General features: G+C 45.7%; 1 protein-coding gene across 2 annotated transcripts in view; it reads right to left on the bottom strand.

Moving 5' to 3' along the window:
• The window catches only part of gcc2 (GRIP and coiled-coil domain containing 2), a 92,745-nt gene that overhangs the window by 35,623 nt on the left and 37,262 nt on the right, over positions 1 to 19,860 (bottom strand). For both annotated transcript variants that reach the window (XM_085999010.1, XM_085999009.1), the window contains exons 8-12: positions 12,866 to 12,966; positions 12,675 to 12,773; positions 10,947 to 11,066; positions 3,861 to 4,025; positions 3,293 to 3,397 (exon numbers count right to left, since the gene is read on the bottom strand). In XM_085999010.1, the coding sequence (XP_085855136.1) occupies positions 3,293 to 3,397; positions 3,861 to 4,025; positions 10,947 to 11,066; positions 12,675 to 12,773; positions 12,866 to 12,966 (590 nt within the window). The remainder of the gene's footprint in view (positions 1 to 3,292; positions 3,398 to 3,860; positions 4,026 to 10,946; positions 11,067 to 12,674; positions 12,774 to 12,865; positions 12,967 to 19,860) is intronic.

Here is a 19,860-nt window from a genome sequence, read left to right as displayed (position 1 = left end):
CGAAAGCAAGGCATTGATCACCTCAGAGGAAGTGTTGGCTCACTTCAACCCAACGCTGCCTATTCGTTTGGCTTGTGATGCTTCTCCATATGGTATTGGGGCAGTACTCTCACACAAGTTGCCAAATGGCCAGGAGAGGCCAGTTGCGTTCGCATCCAGATCATTGACCTCCGCTGAGCGCAACTATGCTCAGATAGATAGGGAGGCTCTCAGCCTTGTGTGGGGAGTAAAGAAGTTTAATCATTACCTGCAGGGCCAAAAGTTTACGCTTCTGACAGACCACCAGCCGTTGGTATCCATTTTTAACCCTAAGAAGGGTGTTTTGGTGATGACAGCACAGAGACTCCAGAGATGGTCCCTTTTCCTAGGGGCACATCAGTATCAGATAGAATTCAAAGGTACAAAGCAGCATGGTAATGCTGATGGGCTGTCGCGCCTGCCACTACCTACAGATGAGGAGGCACCGACGGTTGACCCTGTTGAGTTATTTCACTCGACCATCATCGAATGTTTACCAGTCACCAATGCAAGTATTGAAAGAGAAACCAGGAACGACCCGACACTGTCCAGGGTCTACGAAGTGGCAGTGAAGGGATGGCCAGCACATGGTGATCCACTGTTACCGGCATTCTCAGCAAGACGAGAACAGCTGTCCGTCTGTCAAGGAACATTGATGTATGGAACAAGGGTGATTATTCCTCCTAAGTTAAGAGAGAGAGTTCTAAAGGAACTGCATGAAGGTCATCTGGGGGGGAGTCAAGATGAAAAGCCTTGCTAGGGCTTGTGTGTGGTGGCCGGGTATCGACCAACAGATAGAGGAGCTGACGAAAAGCTGCTTAGGGTGCCAAAAAGTGCAAAATGCACCTCCGATTGCACCGCTGCATCCATGGGAATGGCCTTCAACCCCATGGCAACGTGTACATATTGACTTTGCTGGTCCTTTCATGGACTCCATGTTTTTAATTGCGGTGGACGCACATTCTAAATGGCCAGAAGTGATTAAGATGACTACCACTACCTCGGAAAAGACGATCGCGGTGTTAAGAACGATATTTGCAAGAAATGGATTGCCAGAACAAATGTTCAGACAACAGACCGCAGTTCGTGTCAGAAGAATTCCAGAGATTCATGAAGAAGAATGAGGTGAAACATTATACCTCTGCCCCATATCATCCGGCTACAAACGGGTTGGCCGAGAGATTTGTACAAACGTTCAAAAAAGCGATAAAGGCCATGAGCAAAGATCAGATTCCACTACAACACAAGGTGGACAAATTCCTACTGGCATATTGAAACGCCACCCATGCAGTGACAAACCAAAGTCCTGTCATGATGTTCTATAACAGGAGGTTGCGGTCCAGGTTGGACTTGTTAAAACCAAATGTGCGGAGGGAAGTTGAAAACAAACAGTTCCAGCATATAAATAACAAGACCACTCGGAGTTTCGAAATAGGGCAACCAGTGTTAGCCCGGGATTATAAAAATGAGAAATGGCAATCTGGAACAATTCGGGCCAGACAAGGACCCCTGATGTACACGGTAGATGTTGGTGAAAATGTAATACGGCGTCATGCTGACCAACTGGTAGAATCGAGAACAAGGGTCGAACCCATGGTTACGGCAGAGACAACCGTGGAAGAAGTTAGTGAACCTGAAGCATCTACCTCAGAAGTGAATGTACCTGATGATGATGTCCAATTCATAAGAGACCAACTAGATGAGTCACCCCAACAACGAGAATCAGAGACCCCTGAAAGGCGTTATCCAACTCGAATCAGGAGGCCTCCTCAGAGACTGAACCTTTGAACTGTTTTGCATGAAGTTGTATATGGGCAGCACGGTGGCATAGTGGTTAGCACTGTTGCCTCACAGCGCCAGGGACCCGGGTTCGAATCCGGCCTCGGGCGACTGTCTGTGTGGAGTTTGCACATTCTCCCCGTGTTTGCGTGGGTTTTCTCCGGGTGCTCCGGTTTCCTCCCACAGTCCAAAGATGTGCGGGTTAGGTTGATTGGCTATGATAAATTGACCCTTAGTGTTAGGGGGATTAAATACATGGGGTTACGGGGATAGGGTGGGATATGTGTTGGTGTAGGGGTTACGGGGAGCGGGTGGGATATGTCAGTGCAGGCTCGATGGGCCGAAATGGCCTCTATCTGCACTGTGGGGTTTCTGTGATTCTGTGATATGTTATTATGTTATGTTAAATGGGGATATAACTGTTAAGCTAAAAAGGGAGGATTGTGGTGTATGTAACCTGTTCCACCTTAAGAGAACTACTTTAAGAGATGTACTACTTTCTCTTGGCTGCTGTATACTGTAATACCGGTGGTGACCACACCGGTATATAAGTGTTGTGTAAGGATTTGCTGGGCAGTTCAGCCTGACCTCCGAATAGTAAAGACCTGTTAAAAGTTATTCTTGTGGTCTGTGTCCAGTGATTGATCCTAAACATAACTGGGACACACAGACTCAACAGGGTGCGCGAAGATCAGCATTTTACATTACTTTATTCATGTCAACTTTTTTTTTTTTTTTTTTTACACATGAGAATATTCTGCAGATGTTCATTTGTCTTTATATTCCATACATATTGGACATTAACCAATTGCAATTTTTGACCTGGAAGATCCAGGGGCTTTAATTTCACTAGGATGTGTCTCCTGGTTGTAGCAAACAATTAGATTATAAGATTTCAAGTATCTCTCAGGGCCATCCCCTATGGCAGGAGACCAGAATAAGTCAGGTTGCAGGTCCAGTTTCCAACATCTACCTAGCTTTGCACTCCGTGGTCTAGATCAGAGTTTCTTTGAAACATCAGTCCCAGTTCTGGCACTCCAATCTACCTCATGCCAAAACAGTGTCTGTTGTGGTAAACAGTCTGAGGAATGCACTTTCAATCACTATTGTCTGTTCTAAAACTATTTTTCACTCACTATTGGTTGCAGTGAAAAGCAAAATACTGCAGATGCTGGAAATCTGAAATAAATGCAGAAAATGCTGGGTCAGGCAGCATCTGTGAAGAAAGATACAATGTTAAAATTTCAGGTCATATGACCTGATTTACAAAGTGCTCTGGGAGTTTGAGAGATGAGAAATGTTAACCTCCCCACTCTCAACATTTACATTTCTAACTTTCAGGTGACAACTCTACTCATGCATCTACCCAGACATGTGCAAAGCTCTCTCCTAAACAGGACAATTAAACAACCAGCCAGGCAGAGGCCAAGTAATTTAAACAAGGCTCTGTCCGCCCACCAGTTGCAGTGTATTTGTGCCTTTTGAAGTTACCTACTTTTCTCACAAGTTCCAGTTCTTGTACTGTTTGTTGCAGCTGATGTTTCTCTTTTTGAAGCTGCTTTTTAAGTTCTTCAACTTCTTTCAGCAATGCACGATTCTCCTGAAGAGTACAACACATTTTTTTTAATATATAAACAATTTTGAAAAAAAAAGTAAATCCTTGAGAAAATAACTCGTGCAATTCCACCGAATGCATTTACAGGAAACTTTGTGTTATCCGGAGGCTAAATGTCCGGCAAGCTTGAGCCACCGGCAAAAATCAGGAGCCGTTTCGTTAGGTTTTTTTCTTTTCGTTGCTTTTTTCTCAACAGTCATGCTCTGCAGCTAAGCAACAGCTTCAGCTAGAGACGCTACAGAGACGCTTGCCGACTGTTTAGAAGCTGTTGCCAAGCAACAGGGTTTGTTGATTCACACGGAGCTGAAAATCTCCGTATGTTTCAACATCAGCGCTGGTGTGTCCGGCAGTTTTGAGGGAACGGCAACAGCTCGGTCCCGTCAGTGCCGGATAGCACAAAGTTTCCTGTAAAACCATAAGGCATATGTCTATGTTCAGTTTCCATTACCTTGGATATCTGCTCCTTAAGAAGCTTTATGGCCTCGAGCTCCTTTTCAACAGCTATCTTGGCTTTCCCAGATTCTAATATTTGTGTTTCCAGCTGTCTGGTATTTGACTGCAAAGTTCCCAAACGAGCGAACATATCTTCCTTATCTGAAGCCAACTGTTTGTGCTGAATGGAAGACATTAGAAATATAGAACTAGATTAGAAATAATACAGCTCATTTCTCCAAAAAGTTCCCTTTTTGGACAATATTTAAACATGTAGTGAGAAGTATCTAACTCGATTAGCATTTTGCACACTGTACTAAATTAACCAATTAGCCCTTTCAAATGTTCTCGACTGCAATTGTTTGCTTCAAAGAAACTCAGACTTAGCCAGATTAATTTGGTCTTTTTTCCCCAAACGTGGGTAAATAGAAATAAAAATTATCTGCATACTCTACCAAGGATGCAGGTATGGGTCTTTTGGAATGGATGAATCAAGATTGGCCAAGTGACCTGTAATTATCTTGAAGAGCTGGACTATTATGACCTCAAAGTTTAGTCAAGATGCATGGCATAGCACCCCCCTGCCCCCACCACCCCCACATGGATTTTAAAGAAGAAAGAATGCAGAAGTACTATTCACTGCACAAGCATTATCTCACAGCTTCAGGAAGGCTGCTGTGCACATCCTCCAGTATAGCCTTGCAAGCAGCAGCAAGGGTAAGATTATGGCTGGATTTTCATTGAGGCAGGACTACAACTTTTGGAGTTGTAGTCCCGCCTCCATCGAGTTCTAGCCAACCCACGCGATTTAGACTTGATTGACCTTGTTGAGCCCGCCCAACGGGCTCAGCAGGCCAATTAAGGGCCACCCGGCAACAGGTGACGTCACAGATTGAAATTTCATCTGTCAAGACCTTTTGACAGAGGAAATATCAGCGTTTCACAGCTGTTACATAGAAAATAGGAGCAGGAGTAGGCCATTCGGCCCTTCGAGCCTGCTCCGCCATTCAAATTCAGTACCCTGTCCCTGCCTTCTCCCCATATCCCTTGATCCCTTTAGCCTTAAGAAATATATCCAACTCTTGAATATATTTAATGAACTGGCCTCCACCGCCCTCTGTGGCAGAGAATTCCACAGGTTCACCACTCTCTGGGTGAAGAAATTCCTCCTCATTTCAGTCCTAAATGGCTTACCCCTTATCCTTAGACTATGACCCCTGGTTCTGGACTCCCCGGCCATCAGAAACATCCTTCCTGCATCTAGTCTGTCCAGGCCTGACAGAATTTTATAGGTTTCGATGAGATCCCCTCTCAATCTTCTAAACTCCAGTGAGTATAAGCCCAATCGACACAATCTCTCCTCATACGTTATTCCTGCCATCCCAGGTATCAGCCTGGTGAATCTTCGCTGCACTCCTTCCATGGCAAGAACGTCCTTCCTCAGGTAAGGCGACCAAAACTGCACACAATACTCAAGGTGCGGTCTCACCAAGGCCCTGTACAACTGTAGCAAGACATCCTTGTTCCTGTACTCGAACCCTCTTGCTACGAAGGCCAACATACCATTCGCCTTCTTAACCGCCTGCTGCACCTGCATGCTTACCTTCAGCGACTGGTGCACAAGAAGCTGTCAAACACTGACAATCTGTACTCCAAGTTAATTCATTCCTCTCAGGGTGATTTAGAGATCTCCCGGAACAGAAAGCAGAGGCTGCAGATTTTGACAGATCGTGGCCATTCTGCTTTCTGTGCCGGTGAGATGAGGGTCTCCCGAGACCTGAAGGAAGGAAGGCTGTAAAGGTAAGTAAAGGTTAGTAGAACTTCTTTAAACACTTTACACAGACCAAACACACTTACCTCTGCACTCATGCACCCATCACTCACCTGAACACCGGACATCTTGACCCCCCCCAAGCCCTTCATCCCGACAGCCCGCCTCGATAACTTGGCGTGGTTTGGAGCCGTTGGGAATCCCACATTTCAACAATGAAAATAGGGATTAGGCTAAAAACTGCCTGTTAACAGGCAGTTAACTGGCACTAATCCCCTTCCCGCCTCAGGGAGGCGGGTCCTAGTGCAGGGCGGGTACCCGCCTCCTTTGAAACTGGCATGGAGGCGGGTTGGGGGCAGGACCCCCAATTTCGGGATTTTAAACCCCCACACGCCTCCAATCCCGACTCCATGGACCAATGAAAATCCAGTCCTATGAGTTTCAACTCTCATTTCACGCTAGAAAGTTAGACAACATCAGTAAGCTATTTCCCCTCAAAAAAAAAATCACATAAGGGAGTGGGAACTGGCAAAAAGACCACTGACTGTAGCTGATGTTATTAACATGGAAATATATAAAATATTTTCATGTGCTGTTGCTGACATTTGGTATGCACAATTTATACAAGTTCAGGAGACAATACTCTTCACCATTACAACATTGGTTTACAAGTATTTTGAAATGGAAAATTCCTAAGTCATCAGTGAACAGGCAAAAAAAAATTGAAACTAGTTGTACTTATGATCACTTAAAATTTTAATCATTTTTGAGAACTGTGGTAAACAAAGCATTTTTCTTTCAGTGAGTACATTTTTAGGTATGCAATATCAATTAAAAAGCATTCCAGTGTCTCATGGAGAGATGCAACTTTTTTTGTATGTTAGATTGTTTAGAGATGGAGGGGATGTAATCAGCAGGTTTCCACGATTTTCTTTGAATTAAAGCCGTGAGTAATCTATTTTTCAAAAAAGGGCTGCGTTCACTTTTTCACACAGGGTTTGAATGCACTTAAATATTACCTGTTAAATACATTGCATGTATACCCACATACCTGCTACCTATTTTTAGGTTAGCTTCCATAGAAACATAGAAGATAGGAGCAGGAGTAGGCCATTTGGCCCCTCGAGCCTGCTCCGCCATTCAATGAGATCATGGCCGATCATAGAAATTCAGTACCATGTCCCTGCTTTCTCCCCATATCGCTTGATCCCTTTAGCCTTAAGAAATATATCTAACTCCTTCTTGAATATATTTAATGAATTGGCCTCAACTGCCTTCTGTGGTAGAGAATTCCACAGGTTCAACACTCTCCGGGTGAAGAAATTCCTCCTCATCTCTGTCCTAAATGGCTTACCCCTTATCCTTAGACTGTGACCCCTGGTTCTGGACTCCCCTGCCATTGGGAACATCCTTCCTGCATCTAGTCTGTCTAGTCCTGTTAGAATTTTATAAGTTTCAATGGGATCTCCTCTCATTCTTCTAAACTCTAGCGAATATAAGCCTAATCGACCCAATCTCTCCTCATACGTCATTCCTGCCATCCCAGGTATCAGTCTGGTGAATCTTCACTGCACTCCCTCCATGGCAAGAACTTCCTTCCTCAGATAAGGCGACCAAAACTGCACACAATACTCAAGGTGTGGTCTCAACAAGGCCCTGTATAACTGCAGCAAGACATCCTTGCTCCTGTACTCGAATCCTCTCACTATGAAGGCCAACATACCATTTGCCTTCTTAACTGCCTGCTGCACCTGCATGCTTACCTTCAGCGAGTGGTGCACAAGGACACCCAGGTCTTGTTGCACTTCCCCTTTTCCCAATCTATTGCCTTCAGATAATAATCTGCCTTCCTCTTTTTGCCACCAAAGTGGATAACCTCACATTTATCCACATTATACTGCATCTGCCCAATCACCCAACCTGTCCAAATCATACTGGAGTTTCTCTGCATCCTCCTCACAGCACACATGCCCACCCAGCTTTGTGTCATCTGCAAACTTGGAGATATTACATCTAGTTCCCTCGTCTAGATCATTTATATATATTGTGAATAGCTGGGGTCCTAGCACCGATCCCTGCGGTACCCCACTAGTCACTGCCTGCCACTCGGAAAAAGACCCGTTTATTGCAACTCTTTGCATCCTGTCTGCCAACCAGTTCTCTATCCAAGTCAGTACTGTAGGATTCGCAAAATCCAGGAAAATACAGTCTACATTGTAAAACCCCTGAAATGGCCACATTTTATGAACACAAGATGGAGTTGGCAGATCACATGACTCATTTCAGAAGGACATACCACTGCAGTATCTTAAAGAAACCTGAGTCGCCACCGATTAGAAGATTCCAGAACTGACTGCAATTGATATGGTAAAATGGTTACAGTAATAACGAAGTGAAAACAAAAGTATTTACACCTCAAGGTGTGTTAATTGCTAGCAAAACGCAAACCCATCTCTGAAATCACAGAGCACAGACAAAACCTATTATCTGTACCAAACTCAGAGGGACACAGGACAGATCCCATTAGTTTCATTTACAAGACATTAAAATAAAGTACCCGCTTTTGTCAAAGCAGCCTGCCCATTACTTTAACAAAAGAAAACCCCTGATTTGGCGCCAAGATAAGGGCAAGAAAACAGTATAACTGTTGGGGGAAAAAAGAGACATTAAAAGAAAAAACACAGTTTCACACAGACACGAGGAAAAAAGGCAGAGCGAGTGGAGAGGTTCGATTACGGTTCGAGGAGCACAGGGGCCTACAAGTTCGAGCAGGAGAGCAGGTTCAGGAGCCGGTCCCATCAGGAAGATTGGAGATCCCGGACGATACAGGAGCACCAAGGTCAAGGACAGTTTTAAAACCCTGGTGAGCATAGAGGCCCAACTCCACCTAGCTGATCTAGTTGAGGTATACTGTAGAGACGGGAGGGTTTTAATATTAAGGGCTTTGCAATTCGGGAGTGTTATTCATCCTTCGTTGTGCCGTGCGCTTTCTCCACCCCCGTTTTATTATATCGCTGATCTAGAATTGATGTATTATGATAGTCAAAGTAACGCTTGTGTGTTAAATTTTAGTTCCCATTGAGAGGCGTGTTCATGATTTTTGTCTGCATTGTTTCTTCATTCTCTATGTTTTATTCTCCTTAAAAATAAAGATACCTTTGATTTATAACTTACCTTGTCTCACCTGATCCATTTGTCTTCCGAGCCACAAGTTGGGCCAACACATCAAGGTGGTCTGGCAATAAGCCCAGTGTCTAGAACCGGTGGGGGGGGGAGCGCTTCGGAACCGCTCACGAGCAGTGTGAAATCAAAAACCGATTTCGCACACCACAAGCTCGTTAAAACGACCCCTTACAGAATGGCGACCCAGATGGGACACTGGCTACAGAACCCTTGTGTGGTGGACAAAGACTCGGGTGAGACAGATGTTATGGAGGACAGGTTATCCTCCTACGTGTGTGGCAAAGTAAATGTAGCAAAAAAATGGGTATATGACCTGTTAGGAGCCGAGCGTCCCCTAAAGGCAGCCGCCCAGTGGACGGCTAGTAAAGAGCACCGCAAGGGCATTGAAAAAGCGATTCTTTGTGATTCCAATCATGGCACCTTATTGCTTCTTCTCCTCTGCAGCATTTGATACAGTTGACCACTCATTCTTGCTCTAGAACCTCCCCTCTACGGTCTACCTTGTGGAAATGCCATTCCATGGTTTCACACCTACATGTTCCAACTTTAACCAACACATCTCCAGCAATGGCTTCTCCACATACTCTCAAGGACCTTCCAACTACCCCAAAGTTCGATACTTGGCCCCCTCCTTTTCCTGGCTCATCTCAGTCAGCTGTGGCTCAGTGGCACACTCACCTCTGAGTCAGAAGGTTGTGGGTTCAAGTCCCACTCCAGGGACTTGAGCACATAAATCTAGGCTGACGCTCCAGTGCAGTGCTGAGGGAGTACTGCACTGTCGGAGGTGTCATCTTTCGGATGAGACGTTAAACCGAGGCCCTGCCTGCTCTCTCAGGTGGACATAAAAATCCCATGGCACTATTTCGAAGGAGAGTAGGGGAGTTATCCCCGGTGTCCTGGCCAATATTTATCCCTCAATCAACATAACAAAAAACACAGATTATCTGGTCATTATGACATTGCTTTTTTTGTGGGAGCTTGCTGTGTGCAAATTGGCTGCCGTGTTTCCCACAACAGTGACTACACTCCAAAAAGGTACTTCATTGGCTATAAAGTGCTTTGAGACGTCCAGTGGTCGTGAACGGTGCTATATAAATGCAAGTCTTTCTTTTTTTTTCTAAGCAAGATTATCCACAGGGATGTGGTCAGTTTCCATACATGTGTTGATAACACCCAGCTCTATCTCCCCACCACCATTCTCGTATCAGTGACTGCTTTTTGTGTTGTCAGGTTACTTAGCTGAATCAAGTCATGAATAATGCAGAACTTCCCCCAGTTGAAATTTGGGAAGACCAACACCATCTTGTTGATTTCCTACCAAGAACTGTTCCCCCACCACCACCCACTCTGGCTGCTTGCTAGGGTTGAAACACATGGTACACAACCTTGGTCTGCTGTTCAACTTTGAGCTTCAAATAACTTATGCTACCCATCAAAAAGACCACTTATTTTCACTTATACAAGATTGCCTGCATCTATCCCTGTCTCATCACTCTGCTGCTGAAAGCCTAATCCATTCTTTCATTATGTGGAGGCTCGATTTCTCCAAACTTTCCCCCACCACCTTGCTGGCCTGCCAAGATCCAACCTCCATAACTCAACCAAAACTCCAGTTTGCAATTAACATATAAATCCTTGTCCTTACTTTTTAAAACCCTCTATAGCCTCAACCCACCCTGTCAATGCAACCTCTTCCACCCCTACATCTCAACCTGTGCCCTAGCCTCATGTGCACTCACTCCTTTCTCTGCTCTACTACTGACAGAGCCTTCAACCATCATAGTCCCACTCTTTCTAACTCCTTCACTAAATCCCTCCACCTTGCTGCTTCTCTCCCCACATTTACAAGTATTCTCAAAACCTAGCATGTTAACCATGCTTTCGATCACCTCTCTTAACTCTTATATTGCTGCTCACCCTCCGTTTCGTCCTTGTGAAGCATCATTGGCCGTTTTCTACGTTAAAGAAGCTACAGAAATGCATATTATTGCTATTGCCACTACGGACCAGATCTTTGAAGATTTTATTGTAACTCATTAAACTTTGTAATTATGCAGTTGAAATAGACCAAAATGCATTGTGAACTTCTATATTTTACCAATGGAAAAATATTGCTCAGTAGGCAGCAGCACGAAGACAGCATCGTACCTGTTCAAGACTCGCGTGTAGGTGTTGTGCAAGCTCCTCCACCTGACGTTCACAGTTATGTGCTCGCTCCTTTTCTATATCTAGCTTTTCTGCTTGCTTCTCATATTCTAGCAAAAGATTCTAAACCAAAGAAATACAATCTTAAATGAACTATAGCGCTTAAAGAGCACGTCAAACAGTTAATAGGTACTATAAGCATCCTTTTTTGTCAATTTAGTTGTTCATTATTTTAAACAACAAATGGCTTGGTAAGCTTTTCCATTGAGTATCTGAGTCATACAGATGAAGCAGGTCCAACGTCTGACTTAGCTGTTTTCAGTTGGGGTAGTGGCAAGAATGTCTCAGGGCCCTGGGTTGGGAAAAGGAATACAAAAAAAATCAGCCACACCTTCCAACCTTGACTGCTATTCATCTGGATGTGCATGTGTAGCTGTTGGGCAAGGACAGAATCGGTTTGGCTGTTACTGCCCCAAGATAGACTGCCATTCACCATCAAGGTTCATAGTATCATAGCCACATAGACAAGGCATCAGAGGCTAACTGGCACCTGTGGAACTGTGCCCCAGTAAAGAGTCAATGCCATCAAGAAAGTTGGGGAGAAAAATTGGTGAAAAAAAAAGAGGAAGGAAAGTAGCAAGTGCTGGCAATATCATTTCCTTAAATGGAGAGGATACTATTCTCAGCAGTGCAACAGCTGAATATATGATCATTTATATTACCATTTGCAAACCTCAACTCATGATACTATAAACATCTCGTACTCTGAACAATGGATTCTAGCAAACTTGCAATCAATCAATCATCAGCAATCTCCTGGAATTCGATTCAGGGTGAAACTGAAATCATTGAGGATCACTTGCCCTCGGAAGCAATATAAATAGGATGGCAGGCTGCTGAATTGACCCAGCTCATTGAAACACCTTGGAATGGTGACTATCTTTATTAACATAAATTCAGTTGCCTCATATTGTGAGGCCTAATATGAGGCAACTGAGTCAGTAAGTCTTCCCAGTTGCTCTAATGAATATAATGCTTATTCATTTAACAATTATGCTGGGTGACAAGAAAAAGGTTAACCTTGTAATTAGGGGTAGTTTAATATTTTCAGGACCATTGTCCAGACAGTGAATAATGGCGACACCTAGTAGTGATTACAAGTAGGAACTTCATAGTGGGGATCAAATCACCATTATAAACTGAGATAAAAGCTGAAGTGGGTTCTAACTATAATCTGAACCTTGTGAAGAGAGGGAATTACCTGAAGAAATTATGCCCATGTATTTATTACCATAATGGAATTGGTAGGGGTGCTTTTTTATTTTCATTCTTTTGCTGGCAGCAGGTGTCATGGGGATATTGACAACCACAATGCTCCATTAAGTTTTTGAATCTACATAATTTATCTAGATCAGGAACAGTAGGAGCACTCCACTCAGTAAGTCTCTCCAGCCTACCTTCTACCTGTTGCTTTCTCTTTTTCTGCAAATTCCATAACCATCTCCAAGTTTTACTTAGTATACTGTCCTGAGTTTACATAACGGTATCTCATGTAGAACTTTACTGAAGGCTTTCTGAAAAACTAGCTATCTTTTTATTGTAGGGCTTTCCACTGCCCACTTGGAATGTCACTTTCTCAAAAAGGGAAAGTACAGGTATACACAAATCAGACAGACATTCTCTAGTCTTTGGCAATTTTGTCCCCACAATTTTAAGTAATTAATAATGTACCTTGTAGCTTTCTGCTCCTTGCATAATGTCTTTTATGGAAGAAGATAATTTGTCTCGCTCAGACTTTACAATCTCCATCTCTTCTGTTAACAGTAGCACCTAATTGAAAATAAAGATCTCTTTATACAAAGGACACACTGTGCAGACACTAATTTCAAATGGAAAGAGAACATTTTGACTGGATACCATACCTGTTTTTTGCTGGCGTCAAGTTCTTTCTTAGCTTTCACAGCTACAGCTTTAATCTTGTTCATTCGGTTTTCCTTATCATTGCTTACTTTCTCTAGAGCATCTGTTTAAAATTAAAACATTACAAATAAGCCAACCACAATTTTTCTCTCAGTCCTATTTTTTTTTTTTTTTAAACATTGCTCTTAAGATATCACTTTCATGGGGTTGCTCAAGTTAAAACATGAAAAATTATTTTAAACATTGGTGCTGCCCAAGAGTTTCCTCTTTGGGTGCAATTGGTGATCTGGCCGCAAACTGCGCTAAAAAGTAGTGCTAATTTTGAGAAGTGTGTTTTCCCCCTCAAGTTTCCATTCAAACTCATTTCCATATCGTCAAATGTAAAATCTGCCATGAACACAAAGGACACACTGTGCGGAAATCTGGGCAATCGGGCAGCATTTTAAAGCGTTGTAGGAACGGAGGTTCCTATCTGAATAAAGGTATTCGACTCGAATCAAATCAACAGGTTTTAATGAACAACGAAGTTAACAGGGAAACTACAGGAGAAACGGTACACAGGTCTAATCAGCTTGCTGGGCACACGACGACTGCTGGAAGATTCTGGAAGCTGACGTCATGACGTCATCGCGTCCTTCGCGCCACTGGCGGTCACGTGATCGGCATCATGACGTCATTACGTGGAGTGCAGGAAAATACAATACAGTAGTTAACAGGCAGTTTAAAGGTGCAGTCCGCGGCTGCACTACACTGTAGTTAAAAGGGTTATTACTAATTGTTCTGAGACCCTTGGTGGCTCCGCCACAGGCGCCCCCCCAGAATCCACTTTAACGGACATTGTCAACCGAGCAGGAGGTTTAATGATCCTGGCCGAACGGCGACGAAACTCAGGCAGCGGAAACGGAGCGTTAGTAAACGAACCAGTGCCGGGTTGCGGCAGAAGCAGTGTCTCGGGCGAGGCAGAAACGGTAGTCAGAGGTGCAGGCGCGTCTGAGGCCGAATCGGGCTGTTTGACGGTGGGCTGGTGCACGGCTGGTCTGGCGGTCGGCCGCGGCGAGGCGGTTGGGCAGCCACGACAGGCTCACTCCGATCTAGGTGTGCTGGTTTAAGCCGGTCGATAGAGATGGTATCGGACTTTCCACCGACTTCGACTGTGAAAAACTTTTCCCCTGATGAGATGACACAAAACGGTCTGGTGTACGGCGGCTTGAGCGGGTCTCTGTGACCGTCCTGTCTAATAAAGACATAGTCCGAACTCATGAGTTCTGTTGGGACGTGAGGCCTCTGCAGGTCATGATGCGAGGTTGGGATGGGCAGGAAATTCCTGGCTGCCTCCTGATGAAGCAGGAGCTGTTGAGCTGCAGACCATGGTTCGTTGTGTGGAGGGAGAAAGTCACCTGGCACTCAGTGTCTGGCCATAAACCAGCTCAGCCGATGAAGACTGAAGATCCTCCTTTGGGGCTGTCCGGAGGCCTAGCATCACCCATGGGAGCCTGTCCACCCAGTTGGGTCCCCTCAAGCTAGCACGGAGGGACGCTTTGAGAGACCGATGGAACCTTTCGCACAGACCATTCGCCTGCGGATGGTACGCGGTGGTACGGTGCAGCTTGGTACCCAGGCCTTGTGCCACTGCGTTCCACAGCTCTGATGTGAATTGCGGACCGCAGTCCGAGGAGATGTCCGATGGCACCCCAAACCGAGCCACCCACGACGACAGAAACGCCCTGGCGACGTCTGCTGCGGTGGTAGCGGCCAAGGGAATCGCCTCTGGCCACCTGGTGGTCCGGTCTACCACCGTCAGGAGGTGTGTGAATCCACGTGACCCGGGAAGGGGGCCTAAGTCCACGTGAATGTGGTCGAAGCGGCGCTCAGGCACCGGGAAGTTGGCCACTGGAGCCTTGACGTGACAGTGGACTTTGGCTTTTTGACATTCAACGCAATCGTTTGTCCAGTCCCGGACGTCCAAATGCATGCCTTTCCAAACAAATTTGCGGGACATGAGCCATTGAGAAGCCCGCATCCCCGGGTGAGATAACCCGTGGATTGCCTGGAATACTTTCTTGCGCCATTCGACCGGCACAATGGGCCGGGGCACTCCCATGGAGGTGTCGCACAAGAGCGTGGTTCCTGCTGCTTGAAACGGCACGTCTGTAACCTGCCAACTGGAAGGCGTGGTCCTAAACACTTGTACCTCTGGGTCTGCCAGTTGATCCTCTGCCAGTCCGACAAAATCGATGCCCAGGTGGACTGCCTGGACTGGAACCCGGGAAAGGCAATCCGCCACAAGATTATCCTTGTCTGACACGTGCCGCAAATCCGTTGTGAATTCGGATATAAACGTGAGGTGGCGCTGCTGCCGAGCTGACCAAGGTTCTGCCGTTTTGGCTATGGCGAAGGTGAGCGGCTTGTGGTCCACAAATGCAGTGAACGGACGGCCTTCTAGAAGGAAACGGAAATGCCGGATGGCCAAAAACAGGGCTAGCAACTCTCTGTCAAAAGTGTTATACTTTCGCTCGTTCTTGCGCAGTCGGCGGCTGAAAAAGGCTAACGGCTGCCAACTCCCGTTGACCCACTGCTCTTGAACTGCTCCGATGGCGTAGTCGGAGGCATCCGTGGTGAGGGCAATAGTCGCGCCCGGGAGTGGGTGTGCTAGCATAGTTGCATCTGCCAACGCCTCCTTGGTATCGCGGAATGCCTGGTCCATTTGTGGTGTCCAAGTGAGAGCATCCTTGCCCGACTTTCCTTTTAGTGCTTCGTACAGAGGTTGCATTAACCGGGCCGCTTTGGGGATGAAACGATTACCATCCCCAAGAACTCTTGCAGGGGTTTGACTGTGTGAGGCCGCGGGAATGCGGTAACTGCCTCTACCTTGGTGGCTAGCGGGACGCGCCTTCTAGGGTAATCCTGTGTCCCAGGAAATCAATACTGGATACTCCAAACGTGCATTTGGCCGGGTTGACAATAAGGCCATGTTGGCTGAGCCGGGCGAAAAGTGTGCGTAAATGGGCCATGTGAGCTGTCGTATCCTTGCTGGCTATTAGGATATCGTCCAAATAAACAAAAAGGAAGGGCAGATCCCGTAAGACAGAGTCCATCAACCGCTGGAATGCTTGAGCTGCGTTTTTCAGACCGAGCGCCATGCGGAGGAATTCAAAAAGGCCGAACGGGGTGATGACCGCCGTTTTGGGGATGTCTGGAGGGTGTGCCGGAACTTGGTGATATCCACGAACGAGATCCACCTTAGAAAATAGAGTTGCCCGCCAGATGTGCCGAAAAATCTTGGATGTGGGGAATAGGATACCTGTCCGGTGTCGTGGCGTCGTTTAAGCGTCTGTAATCCCCGCAAGGTCGCCATCCGCCGCCTGGTTTGGGTACTATATGCAGTGGGGAGGACCAAGGGCTGTCCGAGTGCCGGATGATCCCGAGGTGCTCCATGGTCTGGAACTCAGCCTTTGCGGCTGCCAGCTTGCCGGCTTCTAATCACTGCGCCCGAGCGTAAACGGGTGCTCCGGTCGTGGAGATATGGTGCTCCACCCCGTGCCGTGTGACTGCAGCCGAAAAAGTAGGCCTGGTGAGCTCCGGGAATTCGCCGAGCAGGCGCGTAAACCCGTCTTGCGATGGAACCGCACAGGCCACCGACCAGGACACGGCGGTGCTGCGGTGGCAGGGCACTGTGGAAAGTGGACGCATTAATGAGTCAGCAGTGTTGGACGTCAACCAGCAGACCGTTGGCACAGAAAAAATCAGCTCCCAGGATGGCCTGTGAGACCTTAGCTGTAATAAAGTCGCAGACAAAACGCTGACCGGCAAAGGTTAAGTTTACCGTCCGTTTACCGAACGTACGCATGGCGGCGCCATTTATTGCCACGAGGGAAGGCCCCTGGCTGCCGGATAGTAGGTCCAGCTTGGAAGCTGGCAGGATGCTGCACTGTGAACCAGTGTCACACAGGAATCGTCGGCCCGTAACGGAATCCGTAACGTAAATGAGTTTGCCCGCTGAGCCCACCGCCATAGCTAACTTGCCGTGCTCGTCAGACCTTGTCGTCCGTCCGGGAGGGCGCGGGCTTGTTGGAGATTTTTTTTTTTTTCGAGGGAAACTGCAAGGCGGCCGGCAGCCTCGAGCTTTGGCGCCGAAACGGGCGTGGTACGCGCACCATCCTGCTGGGGGAGGGCTGGGCTTCGCTCGCGTGGGGGAAAGGCGCCTCGTGGCTGCACAACATTGCTGAGTAACAGTAAATATCTTGTCTGCCTCTGCAGCGAGTTCAGCACCGTCTGTGATGGCAGTGTTGGCCAAGGCCGCCTGAACCGGATTGGGTAGCTGGCAGAGGAAAAGCTCACGGCATAAAAAACATTGGGGTTCCGCACCCAACAGCGTGAGCATTTGACTCATCAGTTCGGACGGTTTTGAGTCCCCGAGGCCGGGCATGGAAATAAGCTTGCGTGCCTGCTCCGACTTATTAAGATCAAATACCAGTAGCAAACGGGCTTTAAGCGCTTCGTACTTGCCCTCCTCCAGTGGGCTGCCCAGAAGGCGGACGACCCGCGAGGCCGTGGCACTGTCGAGAGCGGAAACCACATAATAATAACGGGTCGAATCCGCTGTGACCTCCCGGAGAGCAAACTGTGCTTCTGCCTGGAAAAAACATGCTGCTGGCTGCTGTTCCCAGAACTGCGGCAGTTTAAGGGCGACGGCGTTCGTGTTCATCCTCGATGAAAGTTGTCCGACGAGATCGGGGTCACCAATGTAGGAACGGAGGTTCCTATCTGAATAAAGGTATTCGACTCGATGAATCAAATCAACAGGTTTTAATGAACAACGAAGTTAACAGGGAAACTACAGGAGAAACGGTACACAGGTCTAATCAGCTTGCTGGGCACTCGACGACTGCTGGAAGATTCTGGAAGCTGACGTCATGACGTCATCGCGTCCTTCGCGCCACTGGCGGTCACGTGATCGGCGTCATGACGTCATCACGTGGAATGCAGGAAAATACAATACAGTACAGTTAACAGGCAGTTTAAAGGTGCAGTCCGCGGCTGCACTACACTGTAGTTAAAGGGATTATTACTAATTGTTCTGAGACCCTTGGTGGCTCCGCCACAGCGTCACTTTTTAAAAAAATTTGCATTAAAAAATATTCCTTGATATATTTAAGAGTGGTAACTTGGTGCAGCTTTAATAATAGAGCTGAAAATGCGTTTAATCACAAAAAAATAAGCATTTTTAATCAGTGTCTAGTCCACCACCTGCGAGTAACCCAATTTTAAATAACTAAAAATGACCTTAAAAAAACTATATAGAACCATTTACTAGTTACATTGGTGTACAGTAGTCAGTTTCTTGGTAAATTAAAAAAAATTAAAAGCTTTCAAAACATGCCCATTAGCGTCCTTGCGCCTAAAAAAAAGCTTAATTTTAAGAGCCTTCTCGAAGGCCTGCAAACAAGTGCAATTAGCGGAAACTCGCCATGGTGATTAATTTGAACTGGGGGCATGGCCAGTTTTGTGGGCAGGGTCGGCTTTTGGCACAATGTTTTTTAAACTAGCGCAAAAGATCGCGGAAACTCTATTTGTGTGGAATGTAATTTGCGCTTAAAATTCCTGGATCTTTTGTGCTGGTTTGGCCAAATTGTGCTGAAAAAACCAGCACATCCTAGCAGAAACTCCTGCCCAAAACAGAAATAGTAAAATCATAATCAAAATAAGGTTCACAAAAATCATATGCAAGTCTGTCCTTATGAACTGGAAGATACTGTAATGCCAAATTAAAATTTTGTCTTTATACTATTTTTTTATACTATTTTTTAATAAGATATATTCCAATGATGACTATATATAAATTATCAAGTTTCCATGCTCATTTTTGGATTGCCACAGATTCATATTAATGTGGAATTGGAAGATAACAAGTTTAGGACTCCAACTTTAGGGCTAACTTAATACAACAATTTATTGCAAAAGTATATCACCCTCCCACTGGGCGTTTTGTACATTTTTATCACACTTCAGCCCCAAAAGTGAATGTGAGAACTGATTATGGTCATCCCGATGAGCAATAAGAATATCAGATATCACAAAGTTAAATTTACTTTTCATTATATATGTTAGTCAGAATGGGCAGCTTACAAATACAATGTGTGAATCTTCCCTGCTGTAATTCTTGCAAGAGTAACTCCAGGTAATGGGTGAATCCTATCCTTATATTTTTAAAATTCATTTCCCATTTTATTTATACATATTTTACAGGAATTCTTAACTTCTTGCAAGTATTTGTTGCCCAACACATCAAAGCAACATTAGATACAGAAAATAATATTCTGATATAGTCAAAAAAATGGCTTGTGGCTGATCCAAGACTGAATGCCAGAAGAACAGTCTGACAGCAGAGAGGCAGTGGAGGGGTTGAGAAGACTGATGGAGAGACAAGCCTGGGTTTTATTGGTATGCACGTAGAAGCTGACACCATGGATTTGGATGCTGTCGCAAGGATGAGGAGGAAGAGGAGAGGGCCAATGATGGATCTTTTGGTAACTCTGGAGGTAATGGTTCAGTGGTGGAAACAGAAGCCATTGGTAGAGGTATTCAGGCTAGAATTAGATAGCCAAGACTGGAACTGAATGAGAACAGAGCGATCAAGGCACCTGAAACTTTTCCAATAGGAACATAGCAATTGCTAGACAATAAAAGTACAAGGTCCATCTAGTTTGCCTTCTACCATCCTGGAATCTATTGTAAAGGATGCAATAACTGGGCACTTAGAAACTAATAGTAAGATTGGGCAGAGTCAACATGGATTTATGAAAGGGAAATCCTGTTTGACAAACCTATTGGAGTTCTTTGAGGATGTAACCAGTGGAGGAGACAAAGGGGAACCAGTAGATGTGATGTATCTGGATTTTCAGAAGGCCTTCGATAAGGTCCCACACAAGAGGTTGGTGAACAAAATTAGGGCACATGGAATTGGGGGTAATATACTAGCATGGATTGAGAATTGGTT

The sequence above is a fragment of the Somniosus microcephalus genome, chromosome 10, assembly GCF_052327205.1.
Source record: "Somniosus microcephalus isolate GS21.2 chromosome 10, FLI_Smic_1.0, whole genome shotgun sequence".
Lineage (NCBI taxonomy): Eukaryota > Metazoa > Chordata > Chondrichthyes > Squaliformes > Somniosidae > Somniosus > Somniosus microcephalus.
This window is presented reverse-complemented; position numbering and strand designations above follow the sequence as displayed.